Source organism: Plecotus auritus, assembly GCF_963455305.1.
Source record: "Plecotus auritus genome assembly, chromosome: 10".
NCBI lineage: Eukaryota > Metazoa > Chordata > Mammalia > Chiroptera > Vespertilionidae > Plecotus > Plecotus auritus.
The window spans coordinates 18,873,035-18,899,867 of NC_137785.1; the positions used below are offsets into that span (position 1 = coordinate 18,873,035).

At 55.1% G+C, this 26,833-nt stretch overlaps 1 protein-coding gene across 5 annotated transcripts in view; it reads right to left on the bottom strand.

The window, feature by feature from the left end:
* The window catches only part of POU2F2 (POU class 2 homeobox 2), a 78,781-nt gene that overhangs the window by 13,201 nt on the left and 38,747 nt on the right, over positions 1 to 26,833 (bottom strand). For all 5 annotated transcript variants that reach the window (XM_080645489.1, XM_080645493.1, XM_080645491.1 and 2 more), the window contains exons 3-7: positions 16,553 to 16,618; positions 16,433 to 16,467; positions 16,254 to 16,313; positions 12,890 to 13,006; positions 12,374 to 12,652 (exon numbers count right to left, since the gene is read on the bottom strand). In XM_080645489.1, the coding sequence (XP_080501615.1) occupies positions 12,374 to 12,652; positions 12,890 to 13,006; positions 16,254 to 16,313; positions 16,433 to 16,467; positions 16,553 to 16,610 (549 nt within the window). In that variant the 5' untranslated portion in view covers positions 16,611 to 16,618. The remainder of the gene's footprint in view (positions 1 to 12,373; positions 12,653 to 12,889; positions 13,007 to 16,253; positions 16,314 to 16,432; positions 16,468 to 16,552; positions 16,619 to 26,833) is intronic.

The window sequence follows — 26,833 nt, forward strand, 5'->3', positions numbered from 1 at the left end:
GGAGTATAGGTGAAGGAAGATTGGCAAGATATTGACATCTGTTGAGCTGGTTGAAGATGTGTGTGGTTCCTTCTCTCTTCTCTCTGCTTTTAGGTTCGGACATTTCCAAAGAAAAAGCAAATCCCCTCTCACACAGACGGTCCAGTGGATTCTTGCAGCCCACACCACCACCACTGAGCCCCTCCCCTGGCCTCTCAGGTTCTTTCCCCTGAGGCCTGTGCTAGTTTTTCCGACCTCGACTCCTACCGCAGGGCCTTTACACGTGCTCTGCCCTCCGCCAGGCAGTTCTGGGTCCTACACTCAGTCACTCGGGTCCTAACACAAAGTCCCTCCTGGGCCACTTAATCTAAACCAGCCCAGCACTACACCTTCCTAGGTCACCTCCACTTCACCTCTCTCATAAGACTTATCATTATCTCAAGACTAGTGTCCCGGTGCATGGATTTGTGCACATTGAAAGGAAATTAATTAGGAGAAATATTTTAATATCACTATTCGCCCTTTATAATAGAAGTGTCAACCAAATTCACGATCGACAATGACAGATAGAAACACACACGTGCAATTGGCGCCAGCAAGAGCTTTATATGTATCAGGCATGCGCAAGTCAACTTAGCCTTTTATAGATATAGAATAAACTTGCTTAATTAGACCTACTTTCTGATTTAGCTAAACCTTTTCCAGTCCAGTGAAGCACCCCAATTTCTCTTTCAGGTAATTGTCAGCAACACAGCAGTAAATATCAACACCAAGCCGATTATTATTGTAGATCACGCAGGGAGAACAAAGGGTAAAATATTTAACTGCAGCCGTGTTTGACTATATTCTGCGCATGAGAAAACCTGAAGTCCTTTTCAAGGTCCACCATTTCTTCTTTTCAGTCAGGTCAAGTTTCTAAACTTTCTAAATCTTCATTTTCCAGCTAATGAAAAGAAAATAGTATTCTACTGAGTCTCCTATCTACCCACTCCAGGACTTCTGTAAGGATCAAATGAGATGAGGCACGGAAAGGGCTTCACAGATATTTGGTTAAACTGTAAAATGTTTGCACCTGGCTATAAAGCAAGTCAGGTTCCTGGGCTGAAGAAACTCCAAGGAGGCTAGTCGCTAGGGAGAAGAAGCCAGGCGTTGCTATGTGACATCATTACCCAGCACCCACAGTGACCGTGTCCGGGCTGGGCTGGGCTGGGCTGTGGGCCGCATATTGCGCCATGGGGTCTTGGCAGCGTTGGCTGCGATTTGGTGAAGTATCGCTCTGGGGTGGTGGCGGGGCCTGTGTCTCACTTGGGGGAAGCTGAGTGTTGCTTTGTCGGCTCCAGGTCCGTGGTGCCGTTTATTTTTAAATGGCCAGTGTGCTTCATGGCAGCTCCTGCGTGGAGCGTCTGACCCCTCGTGGTCAGTGCACGTCATAGCTACCGGTCGGATGGACAGACACTTAGCCTTTTATATATATAAGTATTTCTCCTGTTTACTCCCTCATGGTGCATCTGCCTTACTGGTACACCATCCCCAGGAGAGCATGACCTTGGTCACCACTGTAATCTCAGTACCTAGAACAGCAGCTGGCACCCAGGAGGTGCTCCACATTTATTTGTCAAATGAACCAAGACTGAAGTTTCATAATCTACTTAGCAACTTTCATGTATAGTTGCAAGTTACAGGGTGGGACAAAAGTAGGTTTACAGTTGTGAGTATGCCAAACAGAGTTTACTCTTGTGTTATTACTTACTAATCATTGTATTATTTTCCATACACACACCTGTAAACCTACTTTTCTCCACCCTGTATATTACTTACAGTTACAATATTTTTCCCCTCTGAGAAACTGGGGGGATGACACAGGCCCTCGATTCCTCCCAACTTAACGTCTCAGGAAGTGAACCACTGGGGGAAAATAAAAGGAACTCGAAGCTAAGTGCTTATTTCTCTAATATATGAACAGCGATTCAAAATCAATAAGAAAAAAACCTAATGACCCAGCAGTAATCTGGCCAACAGACAGGTCTAGTGCCTGCCCAGCAAAGCAAATACAAACAGCTCTGAATGAAAAGATGTTCCAATTCACTCCCAAGAAGGTAAACACAGCCACAGCCGCACTGAGCTACTCCTTCACCTGTCAGATAAGCAAAGATAACAGTGCCAGGCATGCTCTGCTAGGGTGTGAGCGCAACACGCGCACATCGCTGGAGAGAGATAATTTGGCAATGTCTATCAAAATTACAACTGCGTAGACCAGTGGTCGGCAAACTCATTAGTCAACAGAGCCAAATATCAACAGTACAACGATTGAAATTTCTTTGGAGAGCCAAATTTTTTAAACTTAAACTTCTTCTAACGCCACTTCTTCAAAATAGACTCGCCCAGGCCGTGGTATTTTGTGGAAGAGCCACACTCAAGGGGCCAAAGAGCCGCATGTGGCTCGCGAGCCGCGGTTTGCCCACCACTGGCATATACCTTAAAAATGTTTAATCCTCACCTGAGGATGTGTTTTTATTGATTTTAGAGAGAAAGGAAGGGAGAGGGAGAAACATCAATGTGAGAGAGAAGCATAAATTCGCCGCCTCCTGCAACCTGGGTATGTGCCCTGACAGGGAATGGAACCCAGAACCTTTTGGTATATGGGACAACGCTCCAACCAACTGAGCTACACTGGCCAGGAGACAATTGCACATACCCTATTTTTGGTTAATCCTTACCTGCAGAAATTTTTCCCACTGATTTTTAGAGAGAGTAGAAGGGGGGGGCGAGGAGGAGAGAAAGAGAGAGACATCAGTGTGAAAGAGACACATCGATTGGTTGCCTCCTGCAGGTGCCCTGACCAGGGACGGGGATCGAACCTATCTGCAACTCAGATATGTGCCCTTGACTGGGAATTGAACCCATGACCCTTTAGTGCATGGGCCAGTGCTCTAACCACTGAGCACATCGGCCAGGGCCACATACCTTCCATGTCTAGGAATTTATCTTTTTTTGTTTGTTTGTTTGAGATGCTTTTTTTAAATTTAATAAATCTTTATTGTTCAGATTATTACAATTGTTTCTCCTTTTTCCCTCCATAGCTCCCCTCCACCCGGTTCCCACCCCACCCTCTGCCCTTACCTCCCCCACACTGTCCTCATCCATAGGTGTACGATTTTTGTCCAGTCTCTTCCCGCACCCCCCATAGGAATTTATCTTAGGGATACACTCAAACTTGGGCAAAATGATGTCTCTAGAAGGATATTCCCAGCAGCAAGTGGTGTTTTAGCAAAAGAGTGGAAAGAAGCTGAACGTGCAGCAGTAGGGGCCAAGCGAGTACATCAGGGTGGATCTTCACAATGAAATATTATGCTGTCGGGAAAAATAACGAGGATGCCCTTTGTGCCCTGATGTGAAACAATCTCCAAGATGTCTGGTTGAGTAGAAACCTCAAGAGGTGGGGAAGAGTGGGTATTGTGTGCTACTGTTTATGCTTTTAAAAAAGTATATCTAGACCTGACTGGTTTGGCTCAGTGGATAGAGCGTCGGCCTGTGGACTGAAGGGTCCCGGGTTCGATTCCAGTCAAGGGCATGTACCTTGGTTGCTGGCACATTCCCAGTAGGGGCTGTGCAGGAGGCAGCTGATCGATGTCTCTCTCATTGATGTTTCTAACTCTCTATCCCTCTCCCTTCCTCTCTGCAAAAAATCAATAAAATATATTTTTTTAAAAAGTATATCTAGATATCTGCTTGGGTATGCATGGATTAGATCTAGAAAACTATACCAGAAACTGGCAACACCATAAACCTTCTGTACCTCTTGAATTTTGAATTTAGTTCGTCCAAATAAAGACATAATCATTGAACAGTCACTTCTGCCCAGCACCTCTGCTTTCCCAACCATTTGTCTTGCCACATTTCAAGGTCCCTGTTTCCCTGCCACGGCCTTTATTTTCTCCATGTGCTTTGGAAAGTGGACGGAGTATCCGGATGCTCCGACCTTTCACCTTTCTCACTCCTGCTGCTAATCATCCAAGACTACAGCTTAAGGGGTCTGGAGTCCGAAGGCTCTATCCTTTGAAACCGTGTCTATTCTGACTTCCCTTCCTCGACCCCCATCTATGAAACCTGCATGGCTGTCTCCCGTCGGCATGGGCTGACCCTAAATGAGGGAAGCTGGGTTTCAGCCCCCCACCCCATTTACAATGGACACTTCCAAGACCCCATACCTAATTTTGGTCTCAGAATTTTGTCTTCTTTTTCCCTAAAAGGTCCTGCAAATTATATAAATGTCACACCCCACAAAACTGCACCCACCCTGCTCGGCTAGGCACTTCTCACAATGCACTGCATTTGCTTACACATACCCTTCCTCTGCCAGACCGAAACTCAGAGGCAGAGGTGTCTCATTCTCCTTGCAGCCCTAAACTTACCAGGGCCTGGTAAGCCCCCATTAAATGTGCACTAAATTGATCGAATAAGAATGGAAATAAAGTCTTGTTACTAGTATTTTCTGATTCCCTATTACCCGTAGCTTATTGATTAAAATATTTAACTTCTGTCTTTCCCAAGTTTGACACTCAATGAAACCCCCCCCCTTTCTCTCCAAAAGCCCGAAAGAGTGGTGTGTACAGATTTCTTTCTGAATCAGCAGGAAGTGGAAAAGGATGGAGAAGATGAATCAAAATCTGCAGTGGGGTCTCACAGTGGAGTCCAAAGGAAGAACTTAACCACTGTGACTCAGATTTAAAATGAAATCAATTATATTGAAATACAATCATCACAAGTATTTTGAATTGTGCTAATAGTAATCTATGGGCCTCTTTAATTAGCACATTATTGCTTAAGATCAAGCGAAGGTCTGATGACTACTGTCCTCTCAAAGCCATAGTGAGTGAAAACAGTATTGTAAGAGATCTGCAACAACTGTACAGAACATGGAAACAGCTGTGCATTCCGTTGGTGACAAAGCCCAGGTACTGCTGTGCCACTATGGTCTGTTGCCTGCATTCAAGATAGGAGGAAATACTAGGTTTTTGGTCAGAGGATAGCAAAAATCGAGACATAATTCCAAGTTCATGGACCCCCTCCCCCCGAATGCTATCCACAGACCCCTTGAGGGGTGGTCTGTGGAATCCAGGTTCCTGTTCTAAAATATTAATCGTGCCGAAACCGGTTTGGCTCCGTGGATAGAGCGTCGGCCTGCAGACTAAAGGGTCCCGGGTTCGATTCCGGTCAAGGGCATGTACCTTGGTTGCGGGCACATCCCCAGTGGGAGGTGTGCAGGAGGCAGCTGATCGATGTTTCTCTCTCATCGATGTTTCTGACTATCTATCCCTCTTCCTTCCTCTCTGTGAAATATCAATAAAATATATTTAAAAAAAATATTAATCGAACCAGAAAACCTCCTTTGGGTTTCATCACATTTGTAGTAAAATCTAACTCCTTGTCGTGGCCCTGCATGAGCCAGCCCCCTGCTTGCCTCTCCTTCCTCACCTCCCTTGACTTCCTCTCTCCCTAACTCTAATCCAGCCACACCGGTCTCCTTTCTGTTACTGAACCCAGAAAGAAGTCTCTGCCTCAGGGCCTTTGCACATGCTGCTGCCTTGTACCTTCCTTTCCTTCTTGGTCTGCACATGACTGGCCGCTCCTCATCACTCAAGTCTCTATCAAATGCCTCCTCCTCAGGGAGGTCTCCCCTGGCCACCACTCTGGTAACGAGTCTTCCTTCCCCTCAGTCACTCCTTAGTCCATTACATTCTGTGCTTTCCTTCATAGCAACTGTCAGCTTCCTGTCTGTCTCCCCAAGTAGAGAGGGTGCCAGCTCCATGGGGGCACAGACTTGTCTGCCTCGTTCCTCATTGTATCCCCAGGTAGAAAGGTGCCTGGACATGGAGGATGTTCACAAAGTTTGCTGACTAAAGGCATTAAAGAAGGAGAAAGAGAGATGGTTCTGGGTGAACAGTGAGCTGATTGGGGTTGGCCAGTAGGTGGCCCCATTTCTCCACAATCTAGAGAGAGCGTGCGATCTGAAGCCACTTGGGGGCGCATTACCATCGAATCAGGTGGTAGGAAAGTTAAAGCTCAGAGATGCCAGTGGCGGGAAGGGTCAAAGCCAGGGACGTTTTGTGTATCATCTGCTCAGTCCCTAACAAGGGAGAAAGACTGGCACAGAGGGCCAGCACACCCCATCAAGGCCGAGAAGGGCAGAGGTCCATTCTTGCTCATTGCGCTATTCTGATCACCCTCAGCCCAGTGCAGGCACCTAACGGGCCACCAGTGGATTTTCAGCGAATGAATGAGGTAAAACTTAGGACTGGTGGTGTTTGGGGAAGACTGTGCTTTGCTGCAGCTGGGACGTTGGCCACAGACTGGAGGCAAAAAGACTGAGCCACATGGTTTGTATGACACATGGGTAACCTGGAGTGTCACTGCTCATTTTCCCATCTGGCTCGGTTCCCTGTGGGAGGAAGGAGCTAGAGGGGGCCTGGGCCCAGAGCAGCCGTTGTAACCAGCCTGGATGCAGCGCTTCACCTCACGCACCGGGAAGGCGCCCCTCCCTGGCCATCCCTCATCGGACAGATTATGACCAGTTCTAAGACCTGGACAGTGTCCAGTTCAGTCCAGAGTAGGAAGGCCAGGAAGGGATGGGCTCGAAACCACATAAATTATGTTGTGGTCGATAGCGTTCTAATGAGTAGGCGCGTGTGTCTGTCTGCCCAGCGGTGGAAGGGGCTGCCTGGGAAGGCAGTGAGCACCGTCCTGGGGGCCACCTGGGTGAAACTGCACCCCACCTGCCAGAACAGTGCAGAGGGTGGACTAGAGGGGTGCCAGGGCCCCTTCCACGGAGAACCTTGGAGGCTTGACCTCGGCCCTCTTGCCGGCTTCTTGCTGTGTGACTTAGGGGAAAGCCAACTCTCTCTGGGCCGCGGCCTCCTTAAGTACATAGGGTGACGGTGCAGGGTGTCCTGGGAAGACCAGGCCCTGGAGATACCCAGAAACCTGACTCTGTTCCTTACACACCTAGGATCATGGGCACCTTCCCTCTTTAAGACTCCGTTTCCTCAGGTGACGCCTCAATATTTCTGACCTCAAGGGGGTGTGAGAGGAATTAAATGAGGCAACATGTGTAGAATGTTTAGGCTGATCCTTGTTCACTTATGTGGTCCTCTCTAAATGGCAATCATTATTACTGAGTCATTTCTCTCTCAGGGACTCAGTTTTCTCATCTACAGAATGGGGGTAATAATGTCTAACTCCCCACCTGCGAGTTAGACCTGAGGCCTGAGGAATATTATTATCCACAGAGCATTTTGGAAATCTCAACACAGTCCTCCAGGATGACTTTGCTACCCCTGCACCCTCATGTCACCCCCTCATGTCACCCACAAGCTCTCGAGGGCGGAAGCCCCGTCTGGCTATCGATTCCACATAAATTATGTTGTGACGACTCACAACTTCCAGTCCCCACACAGACTCTCCACTGAGCTCCAGCCTCACATATCCGTCTGCCTATTGGGTGTCTCTCCCTTGATGACGAAGACTCTTCACACCCTACCAGGTCCAAAGCAAAACTCCTGGTTCCCTGCTCCAGCCCTCCACAACACCCTGTTCCTCCATCTTGCCCATCTCAGAAAACCACTTGACAACCACACAGATGCTGAAGCCAAAGTCCCAGGAGTCACCCCTGACCTATCCGAACCATACCCCCTGGCCACCCACCATCGCCCTCACCTCCCACCTGAATGCCTGCAAGGACTGGGCTCCTGGCTTCCACTCCCGTCCTCCACAGTCCATTCTCCCCGCAGCACTTGGAGAGAGCTTTTTCAAGGGTCAGTTGGGTCATGCCACTCACCTATTTAAAAAACCTCAATAGTTTCCCATCACACTTATCATTCATTTTGAAGTTCTTGATCGGGCTGGGCCCTGCAAGGAAGGCCCTGAGAAACCCGGACCTGCCTGCCTCTCCATCACCTCTTGTCTTCCAGCCACACCACCTCCCTCTGTGCCGGGAACAAGTCGGGCTGCTTTCTGCCTCAGGACCTTTGCACTTGCCATTGCCTTTTCCTAAGCTCTCCCCCTGGCTTCCTGGGGGCTGACTCAGTCAGGCCGCGGCTCTCACAGGCCACCTTCTCAGTGAAACCTTTCCTGACTGCCCTATTAAAAGTGGCTTCCTTCCTCTACGGCACCACCCAGTTTCATTTTCTTCATTACACTTACTCCACAACAGCCTCGTTTTGCTGGTTTGTTTGCTTGTTTACTGTCTGTCTCCGCACTAGAACATAAGGTCCTCAAGGGCAGCCACCTCTGCCTTGTTCTCAGCTGTCCCCTCCGGGCCGGGAGTGGGCACCTGGCATATGCATGGCGCTCAGTGAGTGTTAGTTGAATGAATACCAGTAAATGACTGTGATTTTTCCAGCCACTCCGCTAGGAGAAGCTGTAAACGTGGGAGGCGGGGTGGCGTGAACAGAGGTGCCTATCTCTAGCACGGGCACCAATCCCCTGGAGGCTAAGTGCCAGCGATTGGGACAGAGCATCACAGAACAGAGAACCACTCAACAGGAAGGAGAGCCACATGGACTGTGCGTTACACCCCTGCTGCCTCGTGCTAAAGTGCACAGCAGATCCCACCCCGGGAACTGTGGAGGGACCGGCGCACCTCGGCCCCGCTCCTGGGCCCCTGGGCCTGTGGGTGCACTGACAACACCCTCCAGGTGGGTGGTTTGGCTGGCCTGGCACCCGCTACCTGTTCCTCAAGCCATTGGACTCATCTCTTCCTTTTGGGGGCTTGCTCTGCCCCACTCTCAGGTCACATGGTCCAGGTTCAGCTAACCCCCCATCTCAGGGGTGGAGCCACAGACGCAAAGCCACTGGGTGTGCTATCTCCCTGGGCAGGTGGCTGCCAGTCTAAGTTCTGGCACCCATTTCGCCCGCCCCAGAACCAACAGGGAGACCTTCCTGGGGCGGGCCTGACGTTGCAGGCCTGGCCTTTTCAGTGACATGAGCCAAATATTCCCTTTTCTTTTCAGCTGCCCGAGTGGCCCGGCTGACACCCCCGCCTCCCCCAGCTCATCCTTCACTGTCTTCCAACTCTGGCTCCCACTCCCGGCCCCGAGCCCACCCTGCTCTCTTAGAACTCCCCATTCCCACGGCCAGGAATCCCTTTCTTCAGTCCATCCACCTGGTAAATGCTATTCGCCCCACCTTGGTGCAGGTACCGCCCCACTGGCAGCTTCCCCGGCTCCGCACACAGAGGCCACCTTTCTCTTCCCACCACACCCCGTAGGCTTCTCTGGGAAAACTTCCTTCACTGGCCCCGCCCGCCTGAAAGGTTTTCGTCATGCTCCATTTGCCATGGTCATATTACGAAAATGGGGATTTTTTTTCACTCTTCAAGTACAAAACGATGTTTTAACAGTTCATGTAAATTTTCAATCAATGCCTCCGCCTACCCCAGATGTTCTGAATGACCCCCCTGGGGAGCTGTCTGCTCTACTCTTGATTGAAAAGCTGCAGCAAAACGTCCCTCATTGATTCAGTAAACACCCGTGCGGCCCCCTCGGTGGCAGGCATGGTGCCACGTTATAAAAGTGTGTGGTAACCGCCCCTGTATCTGTAAGCTAGGAGGACGCAGGGAGGAGCCTGCCCAGGGGTCTCACCGACACTGGAAGCTGGCCTTGGAGGGGGGCTTTCCCTTCGTACTTGCTATCATTTTAAAGTGGGAGGGTCACGGTTGATTTGACTTTCCTAGTATTTTCATAATATTTCCTAGTGGTTCATCGGTGTGTCTGTTTCCCTACAAGACTGGGAGCCCTCGGGGGCAAGGCCGGGTGTGAGTCACACGGGGCCAGCACTCGGGAGGCCGGGAGATGTCTGTGACGTGATCACAGGACAGAGTTGAGTGTCAGGGAACGTGGAACTGGGGGCATGAGACAGGCTGGGAGAGGGCCAGCCGCGCCGTGGACAGCCAGGGCAGGGGGAGCCGGTCCTCGCCACAGCCCGGGCCCAGCGCGGTGCCGGCAGACCAGGGAACAGAATACATATTTGTCTGTTGTGGAAGGAGGTCACGGGCGACAGAACTCCCAGAAAACAAACTTGGCCCAGCTTTGCACGAGCAGAAGACGGACAGGGGAAGGTGGGAGCTGAGGGAAGCCGGGGTGGGAGGAATGAGAGGAAAGCCTCGGCGGCAGCGTGGGGTTCAGGAGGCCTTGAGAATCAGGCCTGGGGGATGGCAGGTGACGGGTCAGCCCAATGTGGGGTCCACAGGATGCCTGGGGACGTGGTTCTAGGGGGGCATCAACATAAGGGGTGTCTGCACGAGGCTGCCCTGCCTTCCTCCTCCCTGTCATCTTTGATCCTTACGTACTGGGACACAGCCTGGCGATGAGAAGGAGAGGCCTGGGCTGTGGACCCCCGAGGAGGAGGCAAGAGACAGGGAAGCAAAGCAGCCGGAGGGAGGGATGTCACTGGAAACTTCCCAGAGGTGTGGCCCCCCCCGCCCCCGCCCCCGAGCTGGGGCTTGAAGAAGGCCGAGGGGCTGTCCAGGGAAAGGGAGGAAGCTGCTTCCAGGTGGGAAGAAGGACAAGAGCAAGGACACCAAGATCCAAGACCTCGTGCAGAGCCCGAGCCTCCGTGCTGCTCTGTGAAGGGCCGTGTGTGCTCTGAGGAGACGGAACGCCTGCTGCTGGGGTGTCTGGAGGCCGGGGTGGGAGCGCAAGACACATGTCCCTTGAAGGACAGCTAAAAGCAGCAGCCCCAGAGCCTGTGATTAGAACCCTGGACTCCTGGGCCGTCCTGCCACTCATGCTCACGGTGCGACCTAGGGCAGGCTCCTGGCTTTCCCCTCAGAGCCTCAGCCGTGGCGATGTGTGGACCCAAGGCGGTCACATTAGCACAGTGCCGGGCACCTAGTCAGCACCCAACAGGCTCTGGTTATGGTTACCATGGCGAGCCCAGCACTGGGAGGCTACGTCTGGAAGAGCCGTTAGGAGCTGCGGACATGGATGGCTCTGTGGGTTCCTGGGGAACCAGGCCCAGAGGCAGGAAGCTCTACGGAGGCAGACACCAGCTCAGGGTGAAGGACAGTCTCAGAGGGGAGTGCTGGTCAGTAGTGGAGAGGCCCACAGGAGGCAGAACCCTGTCAAGGGAACGGCCTCATGGGCACGGGACCCCTGGTGTAGCAGCACCTGCCAGGGGTCCCGTGAAGGGGTGGGGAGAGAGAAAGCCCTCTGCAGAGCAGTCGTTGTGGGAAGCCCGGGGCTAAGGGATTCCCTGCTATAGACTTCTCAGGACCTCTACCACCTTGGAACACGGGCCGGAGACTCAAATGCTTCCAGACACCAGGCATTAGCCCAGAAGGACGACGTGCCGATGTGGTCGGAGAGAGCAGGGCCAGCAGGAGGAAAAGTCTGCCCAGCTCCCACTGATTATCCTTCGGCAACTCTGTTGGCCATAGTCATGGGTTGAATTGTTGAAAAAGATATGTTGGAAGTCCTAACCCGTGGCGCCTGTAAATATGACCTGCCTTGGAAACAGGGTCTGTGCGGATGTAGTCAAGTTAAAATGTGGTCATTGGGGTGGTCCCTCGTCTAATGACTGGTGTCCTTATAAGATGGGGAAATGTGGATACAAAGACAGACACCCACAGAAAGAAGATGGTGGAGGGAGAGATTGGAGCAACCCATTTATGAAACACCAAGGATTTCCGCACGCCCCCTCCCTCTCCGCGCCCCCGCACTCCCCCCCGCCCCCGGCCCCCCGCCTTAGCTAGAAGCAAAGAGCCTTTCTCCCCTGGAGCCTCCAGGGAGCACAGCCTGCAGACACCTTGACTTGGGGCTTCTGGTCTGAGACAATACTTTTTGCTGTTTGAAGCCACCGGGTTTGTGGAACTTTGCCACAGTAGTCCTAGGAAAGCAACACAGCCCACAAATCCAAACAGGATTTGTCCGGAAGTCTCCAGTATGGGGAGAAAGGGTGCAGGGCTTCCTAACTCAGAGATCACAAACCCCTTTTCGGAAAGAGCGATTCATTCACTAGCCGAGCTGGGGATCCAATGCGAGGCCCTAATTCTGATTCTCAGCCTTTTGATTTGCACCCACACAGGTACCGTCCATGGGTGACTCCTGGCCCCCTCAGCTGTAAGGTGAGGATAACGTGCCAGCCTCCCAGGTGGCTGTGACCCCAGCCAGACGCATAGGAAGCGCTTAGCCGGGCCTTCCCTCCTGAGGAGGACGTCCCCTCTCTGAGCCGAACCGAGCCCCCTGAGAGACGGGGCAGCATCTGACAAGGCTTCCTAGGGTTGCCGGGAACTGCCTGGCATGTGGTTGCTGGTGGGAATGAGCCACGAGGCCCAGTCAGCCCCTGCACACCCCTGTGGGTCCTCCACTGGGGGACTGGGCTCCAGGGCTGCCCTTACCTGTGCTGTGAGCTGGATGGGCTGGGACAGGGTGATCTGTGGGGTCCCAGGGGGCTGGCTGGCAGGCTGTGGTGGTGGCAGGTCGCCTCCCCCAGAGGAGGCTGGGGGCTGCGAGGTCGAGGAGGAGGCAGAGGAGGAGGAGGAGGAAGAGGAAGAAGAGGTGGAGGAGGCGGCAGCGGCAGCAGCGGCAGCATTGGACTGTTGCACGGCGGCGGCCAGGAGCTGGGCCTGCGCTTGCTGCAGGAGGAGCTGCTGCTGAGCTGGCATCAGTGCCGTGAGCTGTGGGGCGGGTGGGACAGCAGGGGCACAGGGGGGCATGGGGAGGAGCAGAGAAGGCAGAGAGGGGTTAGTACCCGAGCCAAACAGGTGAGGGAGCAAGTCTTCCAGGAGGCAGAGGAGGGCAAGAGGCAGGTGGCAGAGAGTGGCCGTGGCCCTGGAGGGACACCCAGGCCACGGTCCCGTAACAGATGGAGGCGACCGGCCTGTGGCCCTGGCCCGTCCTCCCCGAGTACTTACCCCGGCGAGCTGGCTGCCCGTCAGCATGAGCTGGGCCTGGGGCAGATGTGGCTGAGCCGGCTGGGGGGGTGGGGGTGCTGCTGGGGCTGAGTCACCACTGGGGTCTTCAGCCTTGATCTGAGGGGGAGAGAGGCAGGGTCCGGGACCCCAGAATGTTAAGTGGAGGCCAGAGAGAATGCCCACCTGCGAACCAAAGAGAGGGCACGAGTGTGGCAACAGCAGCCTCCAGCCAGCACAGGAGGAACGGACGGGGGTAAGGAGGCCAGACCCTGCACTGACCGGCTGGGGGCTCAGGCCACCACCCCTCTGGCCTGTTCCTCACCAGTCAGATGGGCTACCACACCCCCTGCACCCACACTCCCCACAGAGGAGGGCCACCTTTGAAGAGCACTTTTCCCCTCTTGGGAGCCAGTTTCCCCATTTGTAAAATGAGAAATGATGCCAGGGGGCCCTGGGATCTCAAATAAGGGGGTCTGGGTCCCACAGCCCTCATCTGTGCAGACAGAGGTGCATCTCTTATTTGTCCAGTGGAGTAAGATTTTACTGGAAGAAAGGGCCAAAGGGTAGTAAAAAAACAACCCCCCACGGCTTTAGAACTTGGGTCACGAATTCAAATGTAAACAGCACAAATGGGTGAGGTGGGCAGAGGATGATGGGTAGGCTGAAGAGACTGCCCGCCTGTCCACCCACAGGGCAGGTCTGCCCACCTCCTACTCTGCTCCTGCCAGCGGCAGATTTTAAAATCTAAAGCACAGCCCTAACCGGTTTGGCTCAGTGAATAGAGTGTAGGCCTGTGGACTGAAGGGTCCCGGGTTCGATTCCGGTAAAGGGCATGTGCCCAGGTTGCAGGCTTGATACCTAGTAGGGGGCGTGCAGGAGGCAGCCAAGCAATGATTGTCTCTCATCATTGATGTTTCTGTCTCTCTCTCCCTCTCCCTTCCTCTCTAAAATCAATAAAAATATATTTTTTAAAAAAATAATAAAATCTAAAGCAAGAACGCTGCCGGACAAAGGAAACACACCTGCAGCCCGAGGTGGCCCGGGCGCTGCCAGCTGGCAGCCTGCACTCCCAGGGCCCCTCAGCTCCTCCTCATTTCTCTGCAGGATGTGGACGCATCTCGCACCAAAAACATAGGGCAGCCCTGGCCAGTAGCTCAGTGGTTAGAGCGTCGGCCTCCTCACCGAAGGTTCTCGGGTTTGATTCCCGGTCAAGGGCATGTACCTGGGTTGCAGGTTCGATCCCCGGCCCCAGTTGGGGTGCCTGAGGGAGGCAACTAATTGATGTGTCTCTCTAACACGGATTTTTCTCTCTCTCTCTCTCCCGCCCCTTCCACTCTCTCTAAAACTCAATGGCAAATGTGTCCTCGGGTGAGGATTAACAACAATAAAAACACCTAGGGCAGACCAGCATAACGCGGCCCTGGCCTCCTTCCTTCCTCTCCTACACAAAAAGCCAGACAACGGTGGGCTCACCTGGGTTGGGGGGTGCAGGAGGGTCTGTTAGTAAAGGACACATGGGGTGGGAGGAGGCATGGCTTGATGAATCACACACTCTCAGGCCCAGCGGGGGCATTCAGGGGCACCCTGCAGCCCAATGTCCCAGGAAAAAGGGTCCGATCCCTGGCAGGGAGGGAGGGCGCTCCTAGAAGTCTGGTCGTGTTTGTGTCTTGCTTTGGTGACGCAAAGGTACACTGAGGATCGTGTGCGTGTCATATTTCAGTTAAAAATTTAAAAACCCCACACAGCATTGATAGCCATGGCGAGAACACTAGTCCTCCTTCAGAGCTCTTTCATTCTTCCCGGCTCTCTTAAGGAAGTCTCCGTCAGCTGCTAGGACCACTCCAACGCCTCCCAAAGTTGGCCACGTCCCCTGCTGACCGAGGGCAGGCCTCAGGCTCAGGCCCTTAGACGCAGGCAAGCGTCTCTGGGTACATTTTAATAATCATTGCATTTATTTCCATGGCAAGTGATTTTGGTTTTCCATTCGTGAAATTTCCATTTAAAAAAAAAACGTTTATTTCAGCTGTTGAAAGAGCAAGCCGGTGCATGAGTTGGTGGTTGTCGAAGCTGACTGATGGGTACCTAGGAGGTTATTTTCATTATGTTCTTCTTTCCACTTTTGTATCAGCTTCACATTCCCCCAAATAAAATGTTTTTTTAAAAAATTGAGCCAATTAACAAAGGTCTGATGTAAATAATTGTACCTGATGGGTGTGGATTTGTCTGAAATCGTGATGGGAGCGTGTGAAGCCTGCATTTAGGACAAGACTGACGGGAGAGATGGAGGGGGAGGCAGAGGCCCAGGGCGGGGCAGCCTTGAGATTTCCCTGGAACCAGGTCACAGGCCTGGGAAGGGGAGCGAGAACCCTTCCTACCCCCGGGCCCACTGGTTTCACCACAGAGAAACCGGGCTGCAGTGGGGCCAGGACAGGCTGCAAAGATTCAGCTGAGGAAGGAGGGCATACAGGAGATGCACACTCTGAAGGCTAAGGTCAGAGCCAAACCCGAGATCAGAGGGAGGGAGGTCCAGCTGGACACCTTCTCCCCTGGGCACCTGCCCACCGAGCATCCTCAGGGCACGCTGGCTGTGGAGGGACCTCAGAGGCCACCTCATCTGACTGCCATCCCCTCACCCCCGTTAGAGAAGAGGAGACTGCGAAGCCCAGAGAGGGGAAGTGATTTCCCCACGGTCACAGAGCAGCCCCCAGCCCCTCACCATCCTTCTGCCACCTTGGTCAGGATCAGGAGTCCTGCCCACGCCCCTGCCCGCTGTGCTGCCTTCAGGCCTCTGGACCTGCCGGCTGCCCCACCCAGCTGGACGATGGAGACCTGGGCCCCAGACACCCGGGAAGCCCAGCAGGGCCCAGCAGCAGGGCCCCATCTGGATTTGGGATTTGCTCTGTTTGGCCATTTCCGGCCTCCCCAGCGTCCTCTCTTACAGCATCTGCTCAGTCCCCAGCCATCCTCACTGGGTCTGCCTTCCCTTGACCCCTCCACCTCCCACCCCCTGAGTGTGTCTTGGGGGGCAGAGGGTGGGGTGAGGCAGGCCCCAGTTCAGTCAGGGAAGTTGGGATGGGGGCGGGCCCTCGGCTTCCTGTTGTTCATCGCCCTGGGGCTCTGGGGGGGATTTCCCTGGCCACCCCCACCCCCCAGGGAAGGGGAAGGAGCCCGGGTGAGTCACAAGCCTGGGGCAGGAGCCCGAGGGTGAGAATGGGTGGGAGGAGCTTTGTCACCAAGGTACCAGGGCTAGGGCCCGCTTTGGCCCTGGGCCCATGACAGGCCTGTGGGACACTTCCAAAAGCAACTGCCACCCTGCACCCAGCACCCCCCTCCCCTTGCCCTGGCTGTTCTGACAGGTGCTTACCTTGGTGGTGCCGGGGCCAGTTGGGGACACGGAGAATGGGGAGGTCTTATTCTGGGGGTTCTGTGAAGAGAAAGTTGGGGTGGGGATGGGACCAGTGAGATGAAGCAGCTTCTGACACCTGTGCCCCCACACGGCCCCCTTCTCGCCTCCCCACCCCCGGCTCATCCGTGCCCCCTGACCTGGTGGTTAGTGTCGGGTCCATTTCTTTCAGTGTCTGCAATGAGACGGGGAGGGGAGGTGTCACCCGCTGCCCCGAAGCTCCCACCACCCAACCTGCCCACCCTCTGCTTCCCACACACCTGTGTGCTCTGACGGGGAGTCCAGACCTTGCTTCTCGGCCTCCAGGGGCTTAGACATTCTTATTTCTGGGGACAGAGGAGGATGGAAGTGGGTGAGGAAGGGCAAGCTCCCGGCCCTTCCTCCAGCACCACCGCAGTCTCTCCCCAAGCCCCTCACCCCCTGCCACCTGGCAAGTGTCTCTTTCCGGGAGACATGCCCTTCGCCCTTCGCTGGGAGGACAAGCGAGGGGCCTTTAGGCCTTGAGGCTCCTGCCTGATCCTCTCCACCCTCGGAAGGTGCACAGGGAGGGTGGCCCCAGGGGGCTGTGGGGCAGGGCGGGATGTAGACAGTGGTCAGGGGTCCTGAGAAGCCTCGGCGCCCAGCTGCCCGGGAGGAGGTTGCTGAGGTTCCAAAGGAGAGGCTCAGCCGTGGCCTCTGCTCAGGCGCCGCCCAGGCACCAGGCCCTGGGCGCCGTCCTGCCTCACCAGGTTTCAGCTGAGGCATGTTTTCCACTCTGAGTGGGGCCTGGGGGATGTGACAGGACGGCAGCATCCCCAAAGGAGCACGTCTGAAGATCTCCGGTGTGATTCAGCGCCTCCGGCCTCCCCGGCCTCCCCGGCCCACCACTTTCCCTCCCCATCTCACTCCCCACCCTGTCCCTCCCTCCCCCCGGCCTCCCCTCTTGCACCGGAGGGGCAGCCCCGCTCTGATCTCAGTAACTCCAGCTCCAGCTCCTTCCCGCTCTGCCCCCGACCTTGTCCTCAAACCTAATCCTAGACCTCACCTGGGATTTCAGTCTTGAATTCCAACTGCATCCCCAAATCTCAGCAAGATACCTGGCCCCTAAAATGCAATCCTTTTCTATAGTTCTGTAGACCCCGGAAATGAAGGGAGGTGGCCAAGGGGAGGTGGCACCAGGGGACACAACGCAATGGAGACCATGCGCTGTCTCGGCGCTCTGATGCTGGCCATGGGGAGCCAAGTGCTTACCAGTGCCAAGCACCGGCTGAGTGCACCTCCAAACTCACGCTAGTAGTTGGTGCTATTACCCCGCTCTCACAGGGAAGGAAAGGAGGCTCTGAGGGGGTGTAACCTCCCTAAAAGCAGTGAGACAGTAGAGACTGGACCCCAGCCTCCATGACTCCAGGGTTCCTGCTTTTAAAAAATATGTTTTTATTGATTTCAGAGAGGAAGAGAGAGGGAGAGGTGATAGAAACATCAATGATGAGAGAGAATCATTGATAGGCTTCCTCCTGCACGCCCCACTGGGGATCGAGCCTTTGACCTGGAGGCATGTGCCCCGACCAGAAATTGAACATGACTTGGTTCATGGGTCGATGCTCAACCACTGAGCCACGCCAGCCGGGCAGGGTTCCTGCTTTTAATCAGGACTGCTGCAGGCTAATGAACCCCAGTCCTGACTTGCACCCCCCTCACCTCCAACAGTCACCCCACCCAATCTCACCCTGACATTGACCCGAGACCAATCCTTCCTGGTTCTAGGACCCCCCCCCCCCAACACACACACACACACACACACACACAAATCTGGGCTTCTGCCTGACCCGTTCTCAATCCCCTTACCCACCCTGGAACCCAACTCCCATCCAAAGAGTCCAAGCTCTTCATTTGGACTCGATTCCCAAGTTGGCCTCAGGCCGTACTCATAACCCTGACTCAGACCCAAATGTGTCTCCCACAGGTCACTCCAAACCCACCTACCCCATGACCCACCCTAGCAAAGGATCTGTCCAACTCTAGAAGGCCAGCTAAAAAGAGAGCTGGGACACCCTCAGCAACTGAGAAGAAGTCCAGGAATTTTGCAACTGAAGATTACTCGACACAAAATATCACTCGGGTTTAATAGTCCTGATTAAAAAGCCAGGCCACACACTGCTGGTGGGAGTGTAAATCAATGTGAGCACAAGTCAAGAAAGCTAAGAGGTGCCCCTCCTACAACTCCGCACGTCCACTCCCAGTGTCCCGCCCACCAGTGCCCACAGGTGCACGTGTTCCCAGCAGCCCTTCATTCAGTAAAGGTCCTGAACTGGAAATAACTCCAGGGCCTGTCAACAGGGGAATGGATCAACAAATTGTGATGTGTCCATACAGGAAATACGCCACGGCAGGGAAAAGCACAAACTCCTGCATCTCAGACCGCCGGTCTCACAGACCTGCTGCCGAGGGGAGGATACCAGACACAAAAGCGGACAGTAGGACTCCAATTACTCGAAGCTCAGAAGGAGGCGAGATGAAATCAGATGATCAAGGTCAGAGGAGTGGGTACCCTTGGGGGGGTGCAGCCGGGAAAGGGCATGGGGAAGGCTGAAGGGGCTGGAAAAGTTCTGCATCGTGATCTGCTTGGGAGTTGACATGAGTTTGTACACATGTGAAAGTTCTTCAGGCTGTACACTTAAAATCTGGGCACTTTCCTATAAGTATGTTATGTTTTCACACAAAAAGAAAAAATTTCAAAGCCAAAAAAAAAGAATAAGCCAGCACATAGTCCTATTAAGGCCTAGGCTGGTGAGGGTAGGGTGGGGTGGGCAGCGGGTGCCCAGGACGGTATGGGAGCTCGGGCCCTGGGCACTGGGGACAGGGCACTGGGGACAGGGCACCGAGTGGCCAACGATTCTGAGACATAAGAGAGCACAAAGGGAGCTGTGGTGAGGCCCTGCTTCTCAGTCCTTGGCCCTGCTCCAGGCAACAGCTAACGCTAAGGCAGCCCTAAATTCCACCCCTCCTAGCATCCCTGACACCTCTGCCCAGCCCTGTGCCCTCCCTCCAGCCAGTGCCCATAGTGCCCCAGGGAGATCCTTCCCTCATCCAGCACTTCCTGGTACTGAACCCTCCCCTGGCTCCCCATCTCCCCCAAGAGCCCAGGCTCCTTGGCCTGGCCTTGGGGTGTGGCCCCTGCCACCCTCCACTGCCATCTCTAACCACTCATGCATCATGCTTTTCCACCACACTAGGCACGCCTTCTGCTTCATGGGGAGTCCGGACCTTGCAGGTTCTCTGCTCCCCACCTGGCTGGATGCCTCTCCTGCCACAGACCAGGGCAGCCTCTGACCTCACCTCCACCACAGAGAGTCTGTGTTCATCCTTGGCCTCTGCTACGGGCTACGTTGTGTCCCCCAACATTCATATGTTGAAGCCCTAACCCCCAGACCACAGAATGTGACTGTATGTGGAGATTGGGTCTTTAAAGAGGTAATTAAGCTGAAGTAAGGTCATTGGATCAGGTGGGCCCTGACCCAATATGACTGGTGTCCTTATGAGGAGATTGGGATAGACACACAAAGTGAAGACACAGGGAAAAGACGACCATCCCACGCCAAGGAGAGAGGCCTCAGAAGGAACCAGCCTTGCTGACACCTTGACCTTGAACTTCTAGCTTCCAGAATTTTCTTTAAAAAAATATGTTTTTATTGATTTCAGAGAGAGGAAGGGAGAGGAAGAGAGGGATAGAAACATCGATGATGAGAATCATTGATAAGCTGCCTCCTGCACACCCCACACTGGGGATCAAGCCCGCAACCCCGGGGGAATGTGCCCTGACCAAGAACTGAACCGTGACCTCCTGGTTCATGGATCAATACTCAACCACTGAGCCACACTGGCCTAGTAGCTTCTAGAATTTTGAGGAAATTAATTTCTGTTGTTTAAGCCACCCAGTTGTGCTATCAGTTACAGCAGCCCTAGCAAACTAATACAGCCTCCCAGGCGTGTGCCTTCCCATTGTCCGAGCCCCGAGCTCCCAGGACTGTGGCCACCTGTGTCCCAGTCCTTTCCCACCAGACCAGGATGCAACGTTAGGTCTGACTCATCACTGGCATCACCCCACTCAGAAGAACAGATTATAAATGCTTGCTGATGTCCCTCCCTGCAGCTCTGTCTCTTACTTGTCCCTGCCTCTGTCCTCCTGTCTCTCTGCCATTTAACCAAATTTCCTGAGACCTCGTCATGAGCTGGTCCCTCTGCCTGGAACACTGTCTACCTGGCGACCTCCTACTCATCCCTCAGGACCCAGCATAAGTTCCATCCTCTATGAAGTCGCCACTCCCGATGCCCCCAGATAGCTCTCCCCTGCTCCCTCCGTCCTGACCCAGCATCTCCTTCATCACTGTCCTAGAGGCTGTAGCCATTTGGGCCCCAGTATGTCTCCCCCCATCAGAATAGGACCCCCTCAAGGACAGTTCTGTCTTTTTTTTTTTTTTTTTTTCCTGGCAGATGGCAACACCCAGGCATCCCGCAAAGTAGGCTTGTCACCTTAGGGGTAACCTTTACCTGCTCAAAAATTCATCTCACATTAGCAGTGAGGATTCGGGCATCACCCCGAATCGTTATTTTTTTGGGGGGGGCAGGTCTGTCTTATCTTGGGGTGCCTGACACTGCCCAGCATAGGAAATGTGGGTCCCATAAACAAGAGTGGCCCCAAGCCCTGATCTCCCTCCTCTAGGCCTTTGCCTCTGCTCTTCTCCCACCTGAGCCACCCTTTCCTTCTCTAGCAGCCAACTCCTGCTCCCCTTTAAGGCCCCAGCTCACATGTCACCTCCTCTGTGAGGTCCTCCCTGACTCCCCAGGTGGTTGGTGTCCCTCTCACCTGGGATGCCCCTGCCCCTAACATACCCTGACCACCTGGGCAGTGACTCTTAGCCCCAGACTGTGGACCCAGGCTGCAGCCATCACTGCTCAGGCTGGGACTGTGTCTTTGGGATGAATACATACATGGAAGCATCTCGGAGGGACCAGGACCCAATCCAGTCCAAACAAGCCCCTCTCCCTGCTGTCACCTGACACCTGGACCAAGCAGCTCTAACCTACACCTTTAGGTCACCCCCTCTGCAGGGATAGTGGCTGAAGGGGCAAAAGCGGTTTGAGGGGACATTTCCACTGCTCTGATTCCTTCGTTCTCCCTAACCCCAACCCCCCCACCCCCACCCCCCACCCGCCACACACACACACCACTGCACGGAGGCTGGGCCGATGGCAAAATGGCCAGAGCTGCCTTCACCCAGGCCTCACTGGCTCTTTTCCTCCAAGGACGAATAGGGGCTCCATTTCAACCAGGAACCCAAAGCCAAACGAGGGCCTAATGGAGACGGGGGGGGGGGGGCACCAACAAGCCCATCAAGAGGCCACTGAGCTGCCCCACGCAGGCACCTGCACCCGGGCCCAGGCAGGGCTGCCCCGCCCCTCTCTCTTGGCTACAGAAATACTAACGTTATTCCCACACCAGACAAGATTCCACTGGAACAGGGTGCAACCTGAGTATCAGATTTTTTAAAATATATGTTTATTGGTTTCAGAGAGGAAGGGAGAGGGAGAGAGAGATGGAAACATCAGTGATGAGAGGGAATCATTGATCGGCTGCCTCCTGCACACCCCACACTGGGGATGGAGTCCGCAACCCCAGGGATGTGCCCTGACTGGGAATCGAACCGTGACCTCCTGGTTCATAGGTCGACGCTGAGTCACACTGGCCGGGCGGTATCAGATTTTCAAAAGGCCCCCTCCCTGTGATTCTCATGTGCTCCTGCCCCTGGAAACTTCTGACGCCCCGCTCAAAGCCGCATTTGCACAGAAAGTTCAACTGGTTACTTATGGCCACCCTGCCCTTCTCCCCTCCCAGGCAGCGTGTAACTTTTTAGCCGAAAGGCCAGGGAAAAGCGGTACAGACCCGATGGGCCCCTTGGTTCCCACCATCCTGAGTCAGACCCACCAGGGTGCCCACACCCCCTGGCCTCGCCCCAGGCCATGGCCCCAGGCCTGGAACTCTGGCTGCCCTCCGCTCCTCACCCCTCCCTGTCCCCTCCCACCCGACTTTCACTTCTCCTCTGCATTTCCCCCAGCCAGTTTTAGCAGACTTGGGTCAGCTTCTCGTTAGCACTTACCGAAAATGGGGCTAAATATAGAGGGCCCAAGGGCTGCCCCTCACCCCTCCTGGCCCCGCTTGGCCAGTCCCCTGGGTCCCCTGCCTCCACAGCCTGCTTCAATCAAGGCTTGGCCTGGGAGCCCCTTTGGGCTGGGTCTGTGCTGCCGGGAACCTCTGTGGGCCCAGCTGGCCTAGTCCCAGCCTCCTGAGGAACCACACCTCACACCCCCACCACCCCACAGCTGTCCCTGGGCAGCCTCAAGGGAGTGAACACTTCTGAGCTGTCAGGAGGGAGGGATGGAGATACGGGCAGACACAACAAGAGATGTGGCCCCACAGCTGTGCTGACAACAGGCAAGAGCTGGCACAGCACACGTACCAGGCAGGGTCCCAGACACACACAGACCTGCAACACACACAGGGTGTGCACAGACCCCAGGCAGGAATGTGTGCAGATGAAGACAGAGACCCAGACAAGACACAGGCAGATATGCAAAACACACCAGACATGAGTGTGCACACCTGCACTTGCTTATACACACTCACACCCCGAGTCACACCGAGAGACCCATTTGCACAGGTTTGGTTGGTTGTTTATGGCCATTCCACCCTTACACATCCAGAGTCTCATAAGTACAGATAGATACAGATGTGCACATACACACCCAGAGTCACTCACAGACAGACAGACACACACTCACATCCAGATCACTCAGACACACAGACAGACATGCACACACATCCAATCACTCAAACAGGCACACAGACATGCACATGCTCACCATCCAGTCACTCAGATACACACACACACACACCGATGTTCATACAACTCACACCCCAGAGTCACTCACAGACAAATATACAGATAGATACAGATGTGCACACATTCACACATCTACAGTCACTCACAGACAGATGTGCATCCACAGATACACCCAGGTCACTAAGCTAGACACACACACACAGACGTGCACACACTCACACACCCAGAGCCACCTCAGCCTGGGAGATGGCCAGGGTAGACCCTGAACCCAGTCCACGGATGTGCAGCCCAAGACCAGGCAGCAGGAGTGATCTGCCCCAGGCCACACAATGTATTCATTCCTGTCGAGGCGGGGCAGGGGGGCGGGGAGGAGGACCCAGGGCAGGCCTCTGGGCAGGCCAATTCAGTGAGAAACCCAAGTAAAGGGTCTAACCCAGTGCCTGGCACGTATAAGACCCCCATTCAACCCCATTCAGGGATTAGTCAGTCTGTGTGTGCAGATGCACTGGACGTCTGTGTCCACCATGTATGCAAACATACATACATGATTGCACATATGATCATTTCAATAAATAATCACGTGATCCTGAAAGGTGTCTTCCTTCCATCTTAATCCCCTCCCCACCTTTTTGCTGTACTCACAGCCACTCATCCTTCACATGTCAGCCCAGACATCCCCTCCTCCGGGGAGCCTTCCCTGACACCCCACAGACCGAATTGGACAAGTCTTCTGGGCTCCCACAGTCCCCTGTGCCTCGGCCTCCCAGCCCGGACCCCCCTGCCTGTGCCTGCTCCACTTCCCGGTGACAGATCTGTCTCTCCCACTGGACTGGGGACTCCAGCAGTACAGAACTGAAGCTGCCTCTCAGTTGTATTTCCAACACCCAGCACAGACCTGCCGAATGAATACATGTTGATGAAGGATCACATACACCGATGCACACAGGATGGCAAGCTCCAACGCAAGGCTCATCCCCACAGACACCCAGAAATGTGACACACACCCACAGTCGTGCCTACATGGTCACAAATGAAACAGTCACAAAGTATCGACGCTTGCTGTGTTCCAGGCACTGTGTTAGGCACTGACGTATGGCATATTACCTCCCTTAACGCTCCCATCAGCACCCCCATCGTGCAGAGATAACGATCATTATGCAGAGAAGGACACATTACACCAAATGAGGCAACAAACCCAAACCCCCTTGTGCAGTACCAGGCCCTCAATGTGCACTCCGTCAACTTACATGGGGTGGGGGGCGCAGTTACATATCCTAACATTTCAGCGGTGGCAAGTGCCATGAAGAAAAGACAAAGTGGGGCCAGGGGGCTGTGAATGGCGGGATTAGTTGCCAGCTCAGATGGGAAGGTCAGGGAAGGCCTCCCGGAGGAGGTGACAGCTGAGGCCAATGAAGTGAAGAAGTGAGCCCAGAGATCACTGCCAAGGCGACCCCTACCGCACACACCACAGCCCGCACTCTCCCTCACGCGCAGACACCACAATCACACCCAGGAGGCTGGCGCTACCCCTCACAGACGCGCTCACTCGAAAGCCCAGCAACTCGCTCAGCCTTCCCACCCCTCTGCAGCCCTGACTCCTGTCACGCACCCACTGGTCCTCCCCAGAAGAGCCCACTACCAACCCAGCTTGTGTCCCTCCCTCGGAGCCTTCGGAACAGGGCGGCAGAGATGGGGAGAAGAGGTCGGAAGCCCCCAGGTGTCTGCTGCGGAAGGGGAGAAGCAAAAGGAGTTGGAGGGGGGACCAGGGTGGGAAGGGGAAGCTGCTGAGGTCCAGAGAGAAAGCAGACAGCTAAGGAGGAAGGGCAGGGCAGGCCCAACCCTGCGGAGCCGCCCGTAACTCTGCCCAGCGGCGCGGGCCCTTACCTGGAGCCCCCATGCTGGAGTGAACCGTGCTGCCCGCCCCGCGGGGCTGGGGGAACAACTGTGTCACCTCCCGCCCTCTCTGGGGGCCAAGTCCTCTCTGCCGGAAGTCACCCTGGGAGGAAACCGCAGGGTCCGCCCCCTTCGGAAGGGAAAATACCCTGGCTGGAAGGCCCACCCCTGCAGGCAGTGACCCCAAATCAAGTATGTAGGGGAAGTGGGGGTCATGGGGCGGCGTGGGGCAGGCTGGAAGAGCTGGCTCCCAGCGGTGCCCCTAGCCTAGGAGGTGCCTGCTACCGAGCCCCAGCCCCGTGCTGCCTCCAGGGCAAATCTGGAATAAGGCGTGTGGGCCTGGGAGAGAAGGTGGGCCCATAACAACAACACTAAAAAAGGGGCTAGAAGTTTTATGGGGGGGGGGGGGCAGGGGGAGAAGGCTTTCCCAAAGCCAGGCCCTGCAGTTCCTGCTTGACAAGTGTCATCTCTTGCGCAATCACTATTTGCCCCCTTTTACAGAAGAAAAGACTGAGGACCAGGGAGCTGGGGTGGCTTCACAGGAGCGCAGAGCCGAAAAGCACGGCAGGAGGAGGCGTTCGCGGTGGGTTTCCAGCAGGCTGTGTGCGGCGGGGAGAGGGGAGGGTACGGGGGTGGGGGGGCTGCCGTACACCTGCCGGCAGGTGAGGCGTCCGGGGCCTCCACTGAGAGAAGTGGCGCCTGTGGGCGGTAGCAGTGAAGGCGCAGGTCGGGGCCTTGCCCTGGAGCAGCAAGCAGTCTGCCAGGGGCAAACACGGGCGCCTGAGGCTGCTCCGGTGGAGGGGAGCGCCGGTCCCCCGGCTGCCGGCTGGCCCTTCGCGCCGCGATGCTCCGGGCCAGCTGCCCTCCGCGCCCGCCAGAGGGCGGCAGCGCCCAGCCAATGGGCGGGAGGGCGGGGCCGGCTGCGGGGAAGGGAGCCCCTCCCTCCGCTCCCCTCCCCGCCCACCCCTCCTTCGCCCCTGCGCGCACACCTGCGAGGGTCACACAAAGGCGTAGGACTCCCGGGTGCACGGCGGCTCAGACAAAGGCGCGGCCGAGGCGCTGCCCTCTTCTCCTCCGTCCCCTCTCGCTTCCCCTTACTCCTACCCCGGTGCCAGGTCCGAGGCCGCGGGGCTGCTTGGCTCCTCCAAACAGCCCACCAGCCCTCCCGGGCCCTGCCGTACTCACTATGCTAGCCTAAACTGGGGAACCCCCAAAACACACGTGCGTGCGCACAATGACGCCTGGACTCACCCTCCCGCCCCCCCCCCCCCCCCCACATACATTCAAGTATTTCTACACACGGACCCCAGCACCTCACACACACGTGTGCACACGCAGACACAGGAACACTGGGCAGCGGCTCCAACACCAACCCTCCCTGCCCACTCGCCTGTTCAGACACCCCCTCTGCTCCCTCACGCTGACACATGGCACAAGGGCACATCTACACATGTGTGCCCAGGCATGCTTCTGGCCGTGTGTGCCCTCACTCACACCCATGCACACTCACACAGGCTACAACACACAGGCAGATCTTCACAGGTGCCCTTCCGTCTGAGTGGGCCCTGTGCACCCAGACACACCCAGGCAGGCGGGCAGGCCCACCTGATGGGAATGAGCAGCAGTGCTTACATCTGCATCAGAGGGACAGTCCCAGCAGCTGTCCACACTCCACAAAGCCCTGTACTGTGAAGGCCATTTCACTGAGGAAATCCACACCACCCAGCATCAACTCAGCCCCAACTCATATATGCTGCCTCCTGTTCTCTC